Raw genomic sequence first — 17,167 nt, forward strand, 5'->3', positions numbered from 1 at the left:
TTTCTGAAGCTTCAGCCTTAACTTTTTATGAGATGAAATGTGACTAGGTGGCATGCTAGTTCTTGAAAAATTACAGATATGTCAAACTTTACGAGGGTAATGCTATTACGTGAGCCTTGCACTGTGGTATACGCTAAGATAAATTTGTAGCACCTCTTTGAATCATAATCTAGGGAGCTAAAAGGGAGCGACTAGGGTGCTGAAAGCAAGTTAATTTCGAAGAATTGGCTTGCTTTCTGGAAGTGGTCCAATTGCCTGACCAGCTACCATGTGTGCGCGCGAGCATGTTTGTTCTCTGGAGTGCTAGCCTTTTTATGTCTGTGTCTGTCCTTTGCCTCTGGAGAAATGATAGAAACTCAGTATAGTGGTTTATTAATGAAGATCATCCACTAAGGCAGGACATATCTTTATGTATGAACCTGCATTTGATGACTTGAGCATTGATGACATGAGTGGGCATGTCGTAGCATGTAGTCTGTGCTTTGAATGATGGAGTTGATGATTTGAAATTTTGTGAGGAGACTCTCATTGAGTCAAGATTACACACTGGTTTTTCTTAAGTTTAAAAGATAACCTGATCTTTCGATTGGTGTGTGTGTTCTATATATGCATGTATATATGTATGTACATACACGTGTGCGTGAGAGAGAGAGAGAGAGAGAGAGAGAGAGAGAGAGAGAGAGAGGCTGCGTCGAAACTGGTTTTACATGATACGAAACAATACGAAACATTTTGAACTTTTGAAATTCGTTTCTTTCATGCTTTTTTCAAAAATCAAAACCCTATGTTAGGTCTTTTCATACCCATTTTTGCAAGCACTGCCCTTTGTTCTTGATCCCGACGGCCTGTAGTGTCTAGCCTACTCTACCTTTGACATGAACGCTTCCCAACACCATGAATCGTACTTTGGTCTTCTCCTTATGTGTGCTTACCTTGTCAGAGAATTGGAAAACGATGCAGGCTTTGGAATTATGCTTTGTTTTTTCTCCTTGCTCTCTACAAGACATCTCCACCATGTTTCATGTTTTTAACTTATTTAAAGTAAAATGTATCAAAAATGCATTTTTTGGTGGGGGAATACCAAAAAATGATTGGAGTCACGTACTGCCAACCTGCACAAGTGACTGAATATTGTTCAGCAAATCCGTAGACCATTATGAAGGGTGGAAGTGGAGTCTGGCAAGTACGCGGCCATAATGCATTTGAAAGGCTGAACATTGATATGGTTTGGCTTGCTTTTGAGGAAGAGCTTTTGCAAAACATTTAAGGAGTTTGAAATGTGGTTCGTGCAAGCTGTTTCTGAAACGCATGGCAACCGTGCTGTGTGTGACATGGCAAAGCCCTAGGCTGGTGGACAGGTCTAACCATAACCTAGCCATGGGAATGGGGCATTTAAAGGGGAGGTGAATCAGAGGCAATGGTGAATTATAGCTTCTGGTTTATAGGAGAAACTGTAAGATGCACCTTATGCGGAAGCATTAAGATAACGATGCAATCACACTTGCTGAAACTGAGTGTAGGGTTGAGAGAAGTACACAAAAGACAGCAGATTGGGCCCAATCCACCCTCTCAAGGGCCCCCATCAGCTGTCTATTAGGTCTCAAGGACCCAAGCCCAAGGATCAACTGACAGTAAACCCAAAGGATCAAGGTTTTGTAGGAAAACTCGTAGTGGTAGTGCTAGGTGTGAACATGGGCTTATAAGGAGCACTTTTTATCTTCTACATGGGAGGGTTTTTCCCCCTGACCACCCAGTGTGAAAGGACACCATATGGACAGAATTTTATTATTATGCCTTGTACTCGTGGTTGTGTATACACAACCTTATCATTCTAATACATTTCAGCATTGTGCTACCAAGTCGGGGCGGGCGGGCGAAGAGCCAACCTAAAATCCACACTACTTGTGCCAGCTGATCTGTGCTCTTGATGTGCGATAGAAGATCTCTATCGCCTCTGCAAATCTCTGAAGATTCCCCACGTCTCCTTATAAGTATGCTGCTGTCTTCTGCGAACTTTGAGTCTAGTAGGTCCTCTTGTGCATGGATGGGGATATGCAATCCTTGGAGCCTTGTCTCTTGAGATGAGAGAAAACTGCTCATGGCCTCGACAACAAATAGAAGAAGATAGGGTGTTAGAGGGTAGCCTTGCCGGACCGAGCGAGAAAGGGGAAATCTGTCACTTTGGCTCCCTGAATGAGAACATGATTGTGAGAGGCCGAGTAAAGTCCAAAAACGCCACGGATCCACTCCTCCAGAAAACCCATCCGGCACATCGTTCCCTCCAAAAAGCCCTAATCAACTCTATCATAGGCTTTCTTGAAACCCAGAAGGAGCACAATGAGATCCTGTTGTCGCATCTTGGCTGAAGCTGTCGCCTCCCAGAAAGTGAAGATGATGTCTAGAATGCTCCAATCCTGAACAAAAAGTATTGATGACGATTTCAGCCTCCAAGACTTTAGAGTAAAATGCCTTACATATCATGTGTGTACCATGACAAAGCCCACATCTTGGTCCAAGTTACGAACAAACATGTATGCTCTTGTGCTTTGCTAGCTTGTGCGCCCGGCGGCGCCGCTCAGCTTTGGAAGTTGGCTGCCGGCCCCGTCTCGGGCCAATGGTCTGCCACTCTCTAGCATCAGTGTCAGCTATGGCCGGATCTTGGTGCTCTGTTGCTTGAGGGCCAAGTTCCCTCCCCCCTTCCCCTTGAAGAGGATTTTTGAGGTTGGGGGGGAGGGGGGGCGGACCACTGGGGGTGGTCTCCCGGACCTATGGCGAGGACAAGCTCTAGTGAGATGCCCCATCTGCGTGCATATGAAGCATTGGCCTAGGAGGCCAGAGTACTCTACTCTTTGCAGAATAGGGGCTCCCTGGAGGCAAGGAAGAGATATGGCATGCGGCACTATCTTCGCAGAGGCTATGCAGATACGAAGGGATGGAATCTAAGCCGCCCGAGCAAGAACCGAAGCGGCGGTGGAGGGGGATCCCAACACTCTCCTGATCACTGAGAGGAGAGGAAGGTATTCCTTCCTAAGGCTTGGGAAGCGGACTGTCACGGGAAAGCTTGAAACGCTAGTCAGAGGGTCAGATGCTAGGTCGAAGCCATGGTGCCACCTTGCAAAGGAGGCCTGGGCCGTACGCATTGCGACGAGGCTCAACTGCATGATTTTGTCCGACGCCAGTGGCGAGTCAAACTCAACCTGGTAGTAGCCACCCCCCAAAGGATGAATATCAGTAATCTTTCCAGGCGCACCAAGGAGGCTAGCCTGTAACACATCCCTCAGTTGTCCACGTGCCGGGCGGCTACTAAAAATCTTGCATACCAAAGTGGAGGCCTCTAAACAAAACAAGGGGTGTTGAATGGGGAGGAGAGAGGGTGGATGGGAGGTGGGAAAAAATGGGGGGGGGGGGGGGGGGGTGGAGGAGGGGCCGGATGAGGGTTGGGGGCGTAGGCGAGGGGAATGGGAGGAGAGGGGAAAGGGGGGCGAAGGCTGGAAGGAGGCAAGGGGCGTAGACGAGGGGAATGGGTGGAGAGGGGGCAGGGGGCGTAGGCGGGGGGGATGGGAGGAGAGGGGCGAGGGCTGGCAGGGGGCGTAGGCGAGGGGGGGCGAAAGGTGAGAGGGGGCATGGGGGGGGGTGCGCTCTCACAGCTCACCCTCGACTTTTCTTCCCTTGTTCACGAAGCTGAGAGACTTAGAGTGGGTGGGATGCTACATCCACTTGAGATGCTTGAGAATAAGTGGCAAAGTATCTCAATGGATTTTGTGGTTGGATTAACATGGACTAGTGGGGGGCTGTGGTTCAATATAGGTTATATTACGTTCCAAAGGCCCAGTCTGGTTGATAGGCTTTAATTTTGGGTTAGGTTAACTTCGGCATAAGGATGGAGCATCTAAAGAGAGGTCTAGTGTGACTTAGAGGCAATGGATAATTATAGCTCCTTGTTTATAGGAGGGACTATATGAGACAATTATTAGTTAGAGTTCAAGGGGAGTGCATACCAATCTTGGACTCGTGACTTGGCAAGGACAACTTGGTGTGGCGACACATGAGGAGTGTGTTAGATGCCCAGTTCCTCATGTTCCTCAATTAGAAAGCTAAACACATATTCTTGTAGATTGGAGACCTTCCTCCTATATGCATGTTGTTGAGAAAAGTGGTGCCAAAGTGTAGCACTAGGAGATCTCCGCAAAATGGATAGACCGGAGGTCCTCCATCACCTTAAGGTTTTGGGGTTTGGATGGCTAGACCAATTGTAGAAATCTCCAGTTAAGTGCGTATTGGCGTGGACACAATTGGGATGGGTGACCTGGTATTAGAACCATGGGCTGAATTGTAACCTCTGAGCCACTAAAGAGTAACCAAGTTGAGTCTTTGAAGCCATGAGAAATTTGACAAAAAGTTCAACCTTTGAGCTAAGAAAAGTGGACAAGTTGGGACCAAGGGGGGGTGTTGAGAAAAGTGGTGTCAAAGTGTAGCACTAGGAGATTTCCACAAAATGGATAGACCAGAGGTCCTCCATCACTTTGAGGTTTTGGGTTCTGGATGGCTAGACCACTTTGTGGAAGCCTCCAGTTAAGTGCCCACTTAAGCGTGCATTATCGTGAACACAATTGGGCTGGGTGACCTCTCAGGACTTGGCCCCCCATCCAATTTCCAACATATATATATGTCTGTAAGGCGTATGTGCATGTACACCCACATATGCATGGACCCATGCATCCACGTGCACATGCATTCCCACAGGTTTTGCAAATTTACAGTCAACGCGCATGACTACTCTGTATTGTGTATGCATGTTTATGCAGTTCAACCTATAACAAAGCTAGTAAACTCTGGCTGAGCGTTTAAAGAGCCCCATTTCACATGATTGTCTTCCTTGATCAATCACTGGGGTGAACTAGAAACACTAGCACATAAGCATTCAGAGGTGTAGAGCTTGTCTTTGGTAGGCAGTTTAGGGATTGTTGCTTCCTTATGTTGGAGTTAGTATGTGGGGATTTTGGAATTTAGTTTGTAGGTTCATGAATTGGAGCCTAGTGAGTATGCTTTGCGAAGGTTTGTGTTTTATCCCGCATTTATGATGCTGTGCTTGGTTGAAGGCTATATAATTTTACTTCTTTCTTGATATCTTTGTAGGATTTAAATAGCCGGTGCAAAGAGCTGCTTGGCATGGACAAGCCACTGGATCAATCTAAGATTTTGGAGCACGAGGGTGATATTGTGAGTCTGAGGGAGAGGTCCTTTTGGGATATTTCAATCAAAAGCATGTCAGACCCAAAGGTTCAATGGAGTGAAACACATCTAAATAAACAGGTTTCTAATGTTGCTAATGTTGCCAGTGTGAAGGCCACCTCCAACAAGACTGCTATGTTGTCTTTCCTTGTGCTTTTTGTGGCATGCATTGTTGCTTTCTTTCTAACAATCAATTTGAGGCATACAGCACATTGATAATTGGGTAGGTTTCTCTCAAGCCTTGTGCAATATGGTATATGGTATAAGGTTGGGTAAGTAGGGAGTTGGATGGGAAATATTGCCCTTGTGGCTTCTTTTGTTTGGGGGTTTGAGGGGTGTTGGTGGCGGAGGGGAGGGAATGTGTGCTTTTCTAACTTAGCTGAAAACTTTATGAACTAGAACACCCCAAGCCTGAGCATATGGTACCAATTGTATCAATGTGGTATGTAGCGTGGATTGTGTACTTAATATGTGAATGCTTGATAATGTGCCTTGCATGGCTTTTAATGCTGAATAATATGCGGTTTGTCTCAGCATTTCATATGTTACCAAGTGTGTTCGATGCCGATATTTGATTCAACATGTTGAGTTTTTAAGGAATGTGCTGGTTGTACATGTGTATGTGCAGCTGTGTTGCATGTCTGGGCAAGTGTGTATTTGCATGCACGTGTCTGGCTTTGTGGATGTCGGCATTAAATTTATATAAAACTTCCATAAACTTTCACCTTTGGGCTCATGTTACAGTAGGTGTGCCAAGATATGGGGCACTATACCCCAGCATTACTTCCTGATTTTTATAAACCTTTACATTTAGTGAAATTTGATATTTTTCTTGTGGGGAAATAGATCTTTAGAGTTAGCAACATTAACATGAATAGCCCCCCCCCCCCCCCCCCCCCCCCCCCCCTTGTGTTGGAGCCAGCTACCGAATGTTTGCTTTATAAAGTTTCTCCATGACTACCTAAATGCTTGAATAATAACAATGCCATACACTGCACGTGTAGTGCTAAAGTAGCTAATTGGCTCCTAGAACATACCAGCTACTAGCTAAAAAGTAGCATGCAAATGTTAAAAGTTTGCTAATTAGTACCTCAACTTGTCTAGCAGACACGGTAGGTGTTGCCAAAACATGGTACATATTTTGCTAATTAGTACCTTCACTTGTCTAGCACATAGTAGGTGTTGCCAAAACGTGGTACATAGCATGCAATTATTGTGTGGTGCTAACTAGCAGTTTTGATTTGATTGTTGCTAGTTAGCATTTGTTGGAGCCCCTTGTGTCCACCTCACAAAACTCTATTTCCTTTGCATCACCCAACTCTTGAGCTCCTTAATTTTAGGCCCAATTCAAAAACTAAGATCTCTACACCTCTTTTTGCCCAGAGTATGTCCACACTTGGATGTTGCAAGGCTAACATAATCAAATTTAGCATTTAGCTTGCTAATAGTGGCTTTTAATTAACATACTTGTGAGTATGTCCACACTTGGATGTTGCAAGGCTAACATAATCAAATTTAGCATTTAGCTTGCTAATAGTGGCTTTTAATTAACATACTTGTGTGGTGTACTAATAGAAGTTTGTGATTGCCAATTAAGACTAATGTGCTAGCTCTTGGCAAGATTTGCTAATTAGCATGTGATTATGCCCTTAATTTAGCACATTGGTGCTAAATAGTCAAAAGTAGGTTGGACGATCCGACGAGCTAGCATGTTGTTATATGTGCCAATAGCCTTTGAAGCTTGGTGAAGAACCTTGTGAAACTATTGAGTGTGGACCCATGACATCCAATCTTTTAACTTTTTAAAGCTATTATGCCAGTTATGGTGATATTCGTCATAACTTGGTTCACATGTATCCCATTTCATATACGTCCAAGGATCCCCATAGCCCTTGTATCAAGTGTTGCTTATTCATACAAGGAATGTTCTTGGAGGAGAAACACTTGAAAAAGCGAGGAGATTCTCTCCTCTCTCTCTCTCTCTCTCTCTCTCTCTCTCACACACACACACACACACACACACACACACACACACGTATATAAGGTATATCCTTGTGAGTAGATATAAGAACCTATCCCCAAAAGGAGATGGACACAAGCACCTCATAATGGGAGTACATAAGAATCTTTGCATAACAATTTCAAAGTACATAAGAAACTTTCCTAGCAGATTCAGCATCATCGATACATCTGTTAACATTGTTACCACAAAGGCGACCAAAGGCTAGTCTTTTGATATGTAGGGATCCACCAATTTCGAAGGAGGAGACCAATAGCAAATATTTTGTACAAGAGGGTTTGCTATCTTATTCTAGAATGATTGCAAAAAGTCAAAGCTAGTTTGGTTGAAATAGTGGTTAATTAACGATGGAAATAATGGATGGAAAAAAGTCCTAAGCATTTTTGGTTGAAATAGTGGTTCATTAACGATGGAAATGATGGATGGAAAAAAGTTATAAGCATGTGAAAGGAGCCATCAAACGTACAAGTTTGGTGCAAACTGTTGTTTTTTAAAGCAATATCGATAAATTAATTTTGGTAATAAAGACTTGTATTCTTTACATGTGATTGGAACTTTGTTATTAGAAAATTGTATTGGAGATTCTTTATTGCCATAAATAGATTCAAAGATCCTTAATGCTTTTACTAAAAGAGAACACACAATGATAGTCCGACAAGAAGCGACACATGCATACACCTTTGCATGGCATAGTGTTTGGATCTATAGTTTCCACTCTATCAATAGTCTAATAACTTAAAGGTGATGAAAGATTCAAAATTAGTACCTAGTCAATTGATGCCTAATGGTCAAGGCAAATTTACATTTTTATAGTGAGTTAGGTATTCGACCCACTAAGGCATATTTCGGCATTTATGACTTATTGAAGTGGCTTTGCATCAATGTGATGGAAATAAGTTGTATGTGAAGTAGTGGAGTTACAATATACACCTACATGTGTGCTACTAGTGATATCTTCTTGCACTCGTGAACAAAAATGGCTTGTTGTTTGAATTTATTCATTCAAAGAGATGAAACAAGCTTAATCCACCTTCGTCAACAAGGGTAGCTAATCTTGTATATGTATATGTATCTACTGTATGTATCTTGGAATTCCCATTTTTAGTAGCTTTACTTGTGGCACACCTAAGGATGTGAAAAAACCAACTAGACAAATACATGAAGCAGTCTCAAAAATCGTATGAAGTGTGGATGATGATGAAACATAGCGACATGAAAGAGGTGGACGATCTTGTACGAGTCTTGGTGGATGAATTACTTTGTTGATGAATACTTGTGTTATGTGTTATATATTTTTCTCTATTTTGTATGCATATTGAATGTTGTAGTGTGTTTATGAAATTTAAGTGGAATGTATGCTAAGAATGTTATCTCTCCCTCCCTCTCTCTCTCTCCCCCTTAGTGGAATGAAATTTAAGTGGAATGTATGCTAAGAATGTTGTCATCTCTCTCTCTCTCTCTCTCTCATTTAGCAACAAGATATACACATGCATGTTAAAATCTAGTGTGTTTGGCAATGCTTAAATGTAATGGAATAACCTCAACATCAATGTTCCTAGGTGACATTAAAATATTTAACTTATTAGGTGGAACTAGAGTTGTGTGATGAGTAGGTGTGATTGGAAAATTTTAGAATAAATGTAGTTAATTTAAAAGAGGTAAATAAACTTTAGGAGACTAGAATCGAGAGAATCTAGGAGAAATTGTTGGGCTAACAAGAAGCCATTGGATAAAGACTATGTAAAGCTTCAGAGTATGCAATAAAATACACAATCAATTTTTAATGCATTTCTTGTTTTGTTATGATTCATGTCTTTTTATTTTGTTATCACTCTGTTCATCCATCATGAAACTTATCATGGCATTTAAATGTCATATGTGTTATTTTCTCTCCTACTCTTGCTCCCCAACATTTAGTAGAAAAATGCAATATCTCTCATCTAAAATATATGTTTACAAACTATTAAGATAAGTATTCTTTATAATATTTCTAATATCTTCAAAAATTGAACTCAAAATTCTGTAGTGAGTATCAAGCTTAATAGTGACTGGTGTAGTATTTGGGTAGCAAAAAATTACTACTCAAAGAAGAGCTTACTGCAAAAAATTGGTGCGAAATGTGGTAAAACAATTTCTCTACAAACTTGTAGAGCACATTATGTTCTATTGGGTCATAAAATTTTCTACAAAGTTGTGGAACACATTATGTCTTATTGGGTCATGAATTTTGGGCTCAAACAATGAAGAAAAGAAAGGCCAATAATGCGGATTTTTTAAAAAAATGTACATTTTTAAGCTCTATTTTGAGTAACCTTCATATTAGTTTGATGATGTAGGGAAATCAATCAAGACTCTCTACTTTTCTCATCATGATGTGGGGACTGAATCCTATTACAATCTTAAGAAAGTTAATATTTTTGTAAGTGTTGAATCTCAAAGTTTTGACATGTGTAGACTTTGTAATAGTTTTACTACTCTACTAGGTTGAGCATTCCTCTATAAGCTTGAGCTCTCTAAAGCTAGGGTTATTTTGAATTCACAATTTTAGAGCTATGGTTTTTTAGTAAATATTATTATATGGTTTAGTTTGATAAATATTAGTTCTCTAAAGCGAGTGCTTATGTGAATTTATAATTTTAGAGCAAATATTCTTTTTGTGGTGCGGTCTGAAGAATATTAGTGATCTAGTTTCTTATTGGGGTGGTGTCAAAATAAGCTTGTAAAGTTTACAAAAAAGCTTGCATTCAAAATCTCGCAAAATAAATAAACCCCTCAAAGAATCTTCAATGTTAGAGGCAAATTTATTGCTTGCATGTCTATTTGTCCAAGATTGGTAAGATATGATCTTGAGTGCAACCGTTGAGCAAATGCTTATCTATTATAGATGATTGAATCCTTGAGTTAGAATAGTTGAGGCTTGAGTTTGATAGTGAATCCTTGAGTTAGAATAGTGGAGGCTTGAGTTTAATAGTGAATCCTTGAGTTAGAATAGTGGATGCTTGAGTTTGATAATTTTGAAACATCTTTGTCACTATTTTCAACTTCTTCATTGTAGCTAGAAAATCAAGGACATCAATTTGCAACTTTAGTACGTCTTGCTATCCTATGATTTGATCGATCACTTTTGAGGAAATTCTCCACAAGCTAAGTTTTATGCAAAAGCTTGAAATTCTTTACCATAAAAAAGGCAAATGTCTTGTTGCTTAGATTAACTAGCTAACTAGAAAAACTCACCTTGCTCTCAAAGGCACCTTAAGTAAATTACCCTCCATCTTCAAGTACATGACACTATCAATGAAACATCAGAGCCCAACTTTTGATAACTCATGCTCCTTTTGTTTCTCTCTAGAATGAACCATGGCCTAAATATTATTTTTAAAAGAAAAAAATCAGTGCAACTTATATTAAGACAAATTATGAAAATCTTTGTATTGTGTGTATCATACATAACTAAAACCTGAGATGTGTATCTCTAGTATAGTGTATGATGGACGAGAAGACTTAATATGTGTATATGACAAGAGCTAAAATGTGTCTAACCTAAGATGTGTATCTAAGATTGAGAAATACAACTTAAAATCTAGAAATATTAAAAAAACAAATGTATAAGGTATTTGTATAATAAAGATAGATTGTAGCTTCACTTGAGATCTAGAAATATCAACAAAAATAAATATATAAGCTATCTATAAAAAAGATAGATTATAATTTACGAATGTTATTTCAAGGTTTGGAAATATAAACAAAATTAAACATATATGCTATCTTTGGAAAAAAAAAGAGAGAATGTAATTTATAAATGTTATTATGGCATGGGATTAGGTAAGGCTAGCACAAAATAATCTCCACAAAATCAAAATGTGCATAAAATGATCCACTAGAGATCAAAATGTGCATAAAATGATCCACTAGAGATCAAAATGTATTAATATTTATTTTAAAATCATTGAACATAAAGTTAATCTATAATAGGTCAAAATTTGTTGAATTTATTGATTAAATATTTGTACTCAGAAGAGCTCGAAATGTGTATACAAATTGAGCTAGACGAAGCTAGAATACACACAAAATGATCCATAAGATATCAAAATACGTATCTTATTTTAAATCAATTATAAATATTTATAAAATAACTCATGAGATGATTTTTGTAAATAAATTATAAATGTTTATAAACCAACTCACAAGAGCTCAAGACTTTTTTTTTTTGGCAAAGCTCTCTCCCATAAAGGTTGTAATGCTCCCTCTTTTTCATCAAGCCTCTTGCTCCACACCTCTTTCCTCTTCTTTAAGGCTCATTTCCTCTCCCTCTCCTCTTATTTAAGGTGGATTTCCCATTTTTACATGGATTATGTATAAACATTCCCTAAAAGAGTTTTTTTAGCAACCATCAACTCCCCTAACCCCTCTTATTGATCACTTTTTAGGTGATTAATATGTGTGACCAAAATTCCCAAGCATGTTCTCTTAAATTTTTTTGAGTCTTTTTTTTCTAAAATAGAGGTATACACAAATTCAAACTCAAGAAGTTGGCATGTCTTACAAAATGATTTATAAAAAATAAAAATGTGATTTCTTCTAAAGTTATATTTTTCAATTGAAAACATAATTAAAAAAAACAAATGAGAATACGAAACTACCATTAAAAAAAGTACAATTAATAAAGGTAGCATAAAAACCAAATTAAAAGAATTAAATTAAAGAATAAAATTAATTACACTAATTCAATTAATAGTAAAATTAACTCTTGAAGTTCCCATGGACTAATGGTCTTATAGTTGATTGACCTTACAATTCTTGAGCACGAAAGTATTACATCAACTATCATTGTGCTCTGAGTGTTAGTAAGAATAGGAGTAGGGGTGTCTGAAGGGACACAAAGATCCTCCATCAATCTTCTTAATCATACACATTCAATTGTCACAGTGAATGCTACCCTTCTATATTTAGCTTCACAAGACTAGGTTGTTGCATTTGGTTGTTTCTTGCTTAGCCAAGATATGCATGAATTGCTAAGAAAGAAATAGTTTCGAGATGTGGATTGTTGTGTATCATAATCGCTTGCTCAATTAGAAGCATTGAATGCTTACAGTTCTAAATCACCCCCCTTAGCAAAGAACAATCTAAGATCTTGAGTGCCTTGTAAGTGTTTGAAGAAGATACTTTTAATTGCCTACCAATGCTTAGTGCATGGGCCATGCTTGAATTTTAAACATATTTAAAGATATGTTTAATTACCTACCAATGCTTAATGCCTGAATTTTGAAAGTTGTGACACCATACTAAATTTCTGGTAGTGAGTTGCACAAATAGATCTAGCATCCATCGACTTAATCATAAGTGGTTATGTCGAATGGCATGAGCGACATCCTGTAGACTAGTTTTACACCAAGTTTCATTAGTGTAGAAATCAGTTTGTAACTTTTCATGTTGAACCTCTTGAGCAGTGCCTTGATGTACTTTGACTGCTTAATGACTATACCATCATCTTACTATTTATTAGGGTTTTTTTTTCTCTTTTCATGGACCTTATGGGCAAGATGGAGCAGCTATGTGGGATCATGAAAGAGAGTTTATGCATCTTGTAGGCAATAAAAACTATATAGTCATTGGCAAATACTCTTGGCATGTTAATGAATCGGAATAACATTGGAAACTTAATCTTTTTTTACTAAACTTTAGGAGGTAAAAGGGTACCCTTTTTCTGGAGGAAAACGTATGCAACAAAAGCTTTTGATTTATCCCACATGCTCTCTGTTTTGAAAAACATGGAGCCTTTATAGGTTATTTTGGGCAGACTGTTTTGTGATAAAATTAGAGGGGGAGTGGCTTGTTGGTCTAATGGCTTGTGGCTCTGGGTGCCCGACGCATGGGCGTTCCCACGGTGCGGACTTGTGTCGTGCCACTCTAAACCGCTCGTCGTCTGTGGCCGTCCTCATTGGTTGTGTGATGCCGTCGCGCTATGCACCACCACACCACAATTTTGGGTGGGGGAAAAAAGGCATTTTTTTTCCTCTAGCCCCTCCCCCCTCCCCCCAAAAAAAAAGAATTCTTTTGATAAAAGAGCCTATTTTTTAAGATGGCTCCTTGCAATGGATACATACACCCATTTTTTTTCATAGGCAAAGTAGAGGAGGGGAGTAAAAGAAGAGGAGGGGAGTAAAAGAAGAGGACTTTCCCACCCCTAAAAAACCTACATAAACCACAATCTTGCTTCACCAATTGAGAGAGGGAGAGAGGGCTTTGAGAGAAGGAGAGCTTGGAGTAAGTGGGAGGAGTAGAGCTTCACATGAAGAGGATGGAGAGTAGAGGATGGATGAGCTAGAGAGCTAGAGAGGTGAGGTAAAATTTCTCGTGTTGTTTCCATGCAAAGGGAGTTTCTTCTCCCATCATATGATTGTATGGGTTTTCCTTTGGTATACACTTGAATAATGATAGTAGCTTTTTCTCATTTCATGAATTTTGTTTCGTCTTTGTCGATGCTATGGAGTTTTATCTTTTTTCTCTTCATCATCTATGTCATTATGTTCTTACTCTACAAGCTTGGTATGCTTTGGTGAGTGTTCTCGTTGATCGGTTTGAGTTATGGGTGTTGAGAACTATAGTGAGAGTAGAGAGAGTGCTCTATTCTTGCTCGAGTTGTTGCCTTTTAGTGAGAGAATCACCCTTAGCATCAGAAGTTTTGTTGGAATTGGTCTTCTGTTGAAATTTCTTGCCCTTATCCTTGGTTGCTAAAGCTTAATCACTACTACTAGAACTCTTGAAAACATTCTTTCTAGATTGTTCCTCTTGCAACAATAATCTTACAAGCTCTTGATAGGTAAGAGAGGTTGCATTACCTCTCAATCAAAGATGGAGGGAAGTATTAAACCTAGATAAGATTCATGAAAAGAATTAAGGCTGATGTTAATCATGTTTTTTTTAGGAATGAGTTTATCAATATTGAGAAGTTGCTCCCTCAAGTCTTGCAATTTTGTTAAATGTTCATTTATGGACTCCTTTCCTTGCATGTTTTCACTATGAAGTTGGCTTATGAGATACGCAATCCTTGCATCATTTTTAGCATGATACATAACGTTTAGAGTGTTCCAATCAAGCATGGATGTTCTACAAGAGCGAATGTGTGAAATATAGACCCTTTCACTAACAAGGCAATCAATGCTAAAGTTTGAGCATCATGAGAATCCTATATTTTTTATTCAATAGTAATTTAAGGAACTTGTTATTGGATTTGTTGTTGGCCTTGGCCCCCTTTGCAGGAACAATTGTGATAGGGCCGGGTCGTAACATGCCATTGTAAGCCCTTTACAAGCAAGTACATTTCTGACCACAAAATTCCATATGGAGTAATTTAACCAATTTATCCTCCCTAAGAAAGGATACTAAACAAATCATTTGCAGAGTTATTGGTCATACCTGACTGCTAGAGAATTGAAAAAGGAAAGATGTTCAAATAAAGCTTAAAGTAAAGTCAGTAGTTACTATTGAACTCACTAAGAAGCTGCTAAAAAATCTCAGTTGGATCATCGATTGGAGGCTCCGATCATTGGAGATGAAGAGTCGGATGATTAGACTACGGAAGGGATTGCTGATTGGAGTCTTGGATCACCGATCAAAGAAAGTGAAATAGAATTATTATTGGAAAAATGGAAGATCGAGAGGTACAATTGGACGATTGGAAAATCTCTGATTGGACAATTGGAGAACCATCGATCAGGATGATTAGAGACGACCGATCAAACGATTGAAAAATCATAGATCGGACGATTGGAAAATCACAATCAAGCGATTGGAGAAGTGGAGTCGTCTCGTCGATCCCAAAAAGTAGAATCAGACTATCCCAAAAGTGGAATCGGTCAATGTAGGATCATTGAAGAAAGTGGAATTGTTGGAGTAGGATCGTTGAAAACTAGAATCGAAATGATTTCAAGAGGGAATGAGGAGTCGAAGCGATTCGAGAAAGTGGAATCGTCGATCTAAGAGTGAAATCGACCGATTGGAGAAGCTGATAATCCAAGAATTGAATCGAGCAATCGAAGAAACCACTATTGGATTCTCTGATACCACTATTGGATTATCTGATACCACTATTGGATTTTGCATAATGGAGAGTTGAATTCACATACACACAATGCTCAATGACTAGAACATAAGGATGTAGAGCGTGTGAGAGAGTGGCAAGCTCAAAGGACAGAGATGAAAGCTCTCTACAAGTATAAACAAAAAGTATAAATGAGCAAGCAACCCTAAAATATGAGTAAGGTTACTTATATACAAGCAAACTCTAAGGTGCCCGTTCACACCTGGCTGGCCATGGGGAACCAAGGAGATCCTTACTTAAGATGGTTAAGTGGTTAGGATGCAGTGATATTGATTAGCTTTTGACTACCTTTAGCATTGGAACTCTTGTGACAAGATTTTGATGGTTTGGTTGAATAGGTAACAAGACAAGGGGATCAAGATGGGTCGTGAGCGGCTAGGATGCAATGATGTTGATTGGTTAGAGAGGTGATCGGAAGTGTAGGCACAATCCCTAATTGGATAACTCTATAGGTGTACTTGTGAGTCCAAATGACAAAAAATCTATAGGCATAGACCCCCCCTCAGTGCATACTAAAGATAGTTTTACGTTGAGCTGCATGGTCATTACATTCGATTATAATTTAAGAAGCCATCTAGAAAGTTGTAGGCTTCCTTTCCTATAACCTTCTCAAGCACATGTTGTTCTATGTATAACAATGGGTAATGAGCTGTAATAGTGGATGCACTGACCTTTTTCAAGTCTATGCATACCCAAAAAATTTCCGTTCTTTTTAGGAACAATTACTACATGTGTGCTCAATATCATAAATAAATCATGCCACCTTGACTATCTTATCAATTCCTCCTCAACTATTACTCTTTTTGGGGGGTAGGGGCCCATGTATGTCTTTTCTCTTCTTCTTAAAAAAAAAAATAAATTCTTTGTTGTTTGTTGATTGTTTGTTTGGCTTGCATGCCTTTAGCCACTATATGTAATGGCAATTGAGGGTCAGGTGCATCCTTTAAGGAGTAACCCAACATTTGGATCAGGTTTGTAATTTAGACTACTAAATCCTTAACATTCATCATCAATTAAGTCTTATTGTTAGTCTTTCACTGATCTATGGTGTTTCTAGTTTTGATTAATGTTAATCCTTAACATTAATCATTGATTTATTGTTGTGAATCTTCCAGTGCCTTCTGAAAGTCTAAGGTCAATGTAAATCATGGCATTCTCAGCCCAAGTCAGTACCATCATTACATCTACATTAATTAAGCAAATACATCTATACAGTGGGGGCACTCTAGACGGTTATTTGGGACTCAATTTTGTGTTCTTTATGTGTCTCTCTCTCCTTCCCTCTCCCTATTGCTCATAAATTCTCTCAAAGTTTGGTGTTGCATCAATCCCTATTTCTCATAAATTCTCTCAAAGTTTGGTGTTGCATCAATCGGGGCAAGATAATAGTGGACACATTGACAACAATAATGTTGAAATTTGGGTTAATTGGCAATGCTAGATTGTATGGTATGCGTGTGATGAAAGGTTGATTGTGCAAAGGTGATGGGTTTGGTGAATGTAAAAGGTGAGTGGATAGATTACAAATGATGAAATCATTGATGAAAGTTGTGATATGTCATTATGCCACATGGATCATGAGAGATTCATGGAGATGACGAAGAGATTCGATGTTAGAGAATTTAGGAGAGGTCAAGTGAATCATGGAGAGTTCAGTGGATCTAGAGATGCTCTACAAATTGATCAAATCCCAAGCTCATTTAGTGTGGAATTACAATGATTAGACTCTTATTTTATGCTAGTTATTTTCTCCATTAATTGTAATTATGTTTGTTTAATCATGGTACAAATCATTGTTTTGACCCTCCCTAGCT

At 39.1% G+C, this 17,167-nt stretch overlaps 1 protein-coding gene across 1 annotated transcript in view; it reads left to right on the forward strand.

Annotated features, from left to right (window-relative positions):
* LOC147614799 (oxidoreductase, zinc-binding dehydrogenase family protein) overlaps positions 1–5,451 on the forward strand; it is a 42,925-nt gene extending 37,474 nt beyond the window's left edge. The window contains exon 11 of the mRNA XM_086780150.1: positions 5,137–5,451. Coding sequence (XP_086636276.1) covers positions 5,137–5,448 — 312 coding nt within the window. The 3' untranslated portion in view covers positions 5,449–5,451. The remainder of the gene's footprint in view (positions 1–5,136) is intronic.
* The last annotated feature ends 11,716 nt before the right edge of the window (positions 5,452–17,167 follow it).

The sequence above is a fragment of the Cibotium barometz genome, chromosome 41 (genome assembly GCF_041138505.1).
Source record: "Cibotium barometz isolate CiBa-2024 chromosome 41, ASM4113850v1, whole genome shotgun sequence".
NCBI lineage: Eukaryota > Viridiplantae > Streptophyta > Polypodiopsida > Cyatheales > Cibotiaceae > Cibotium > Cibotium barometz.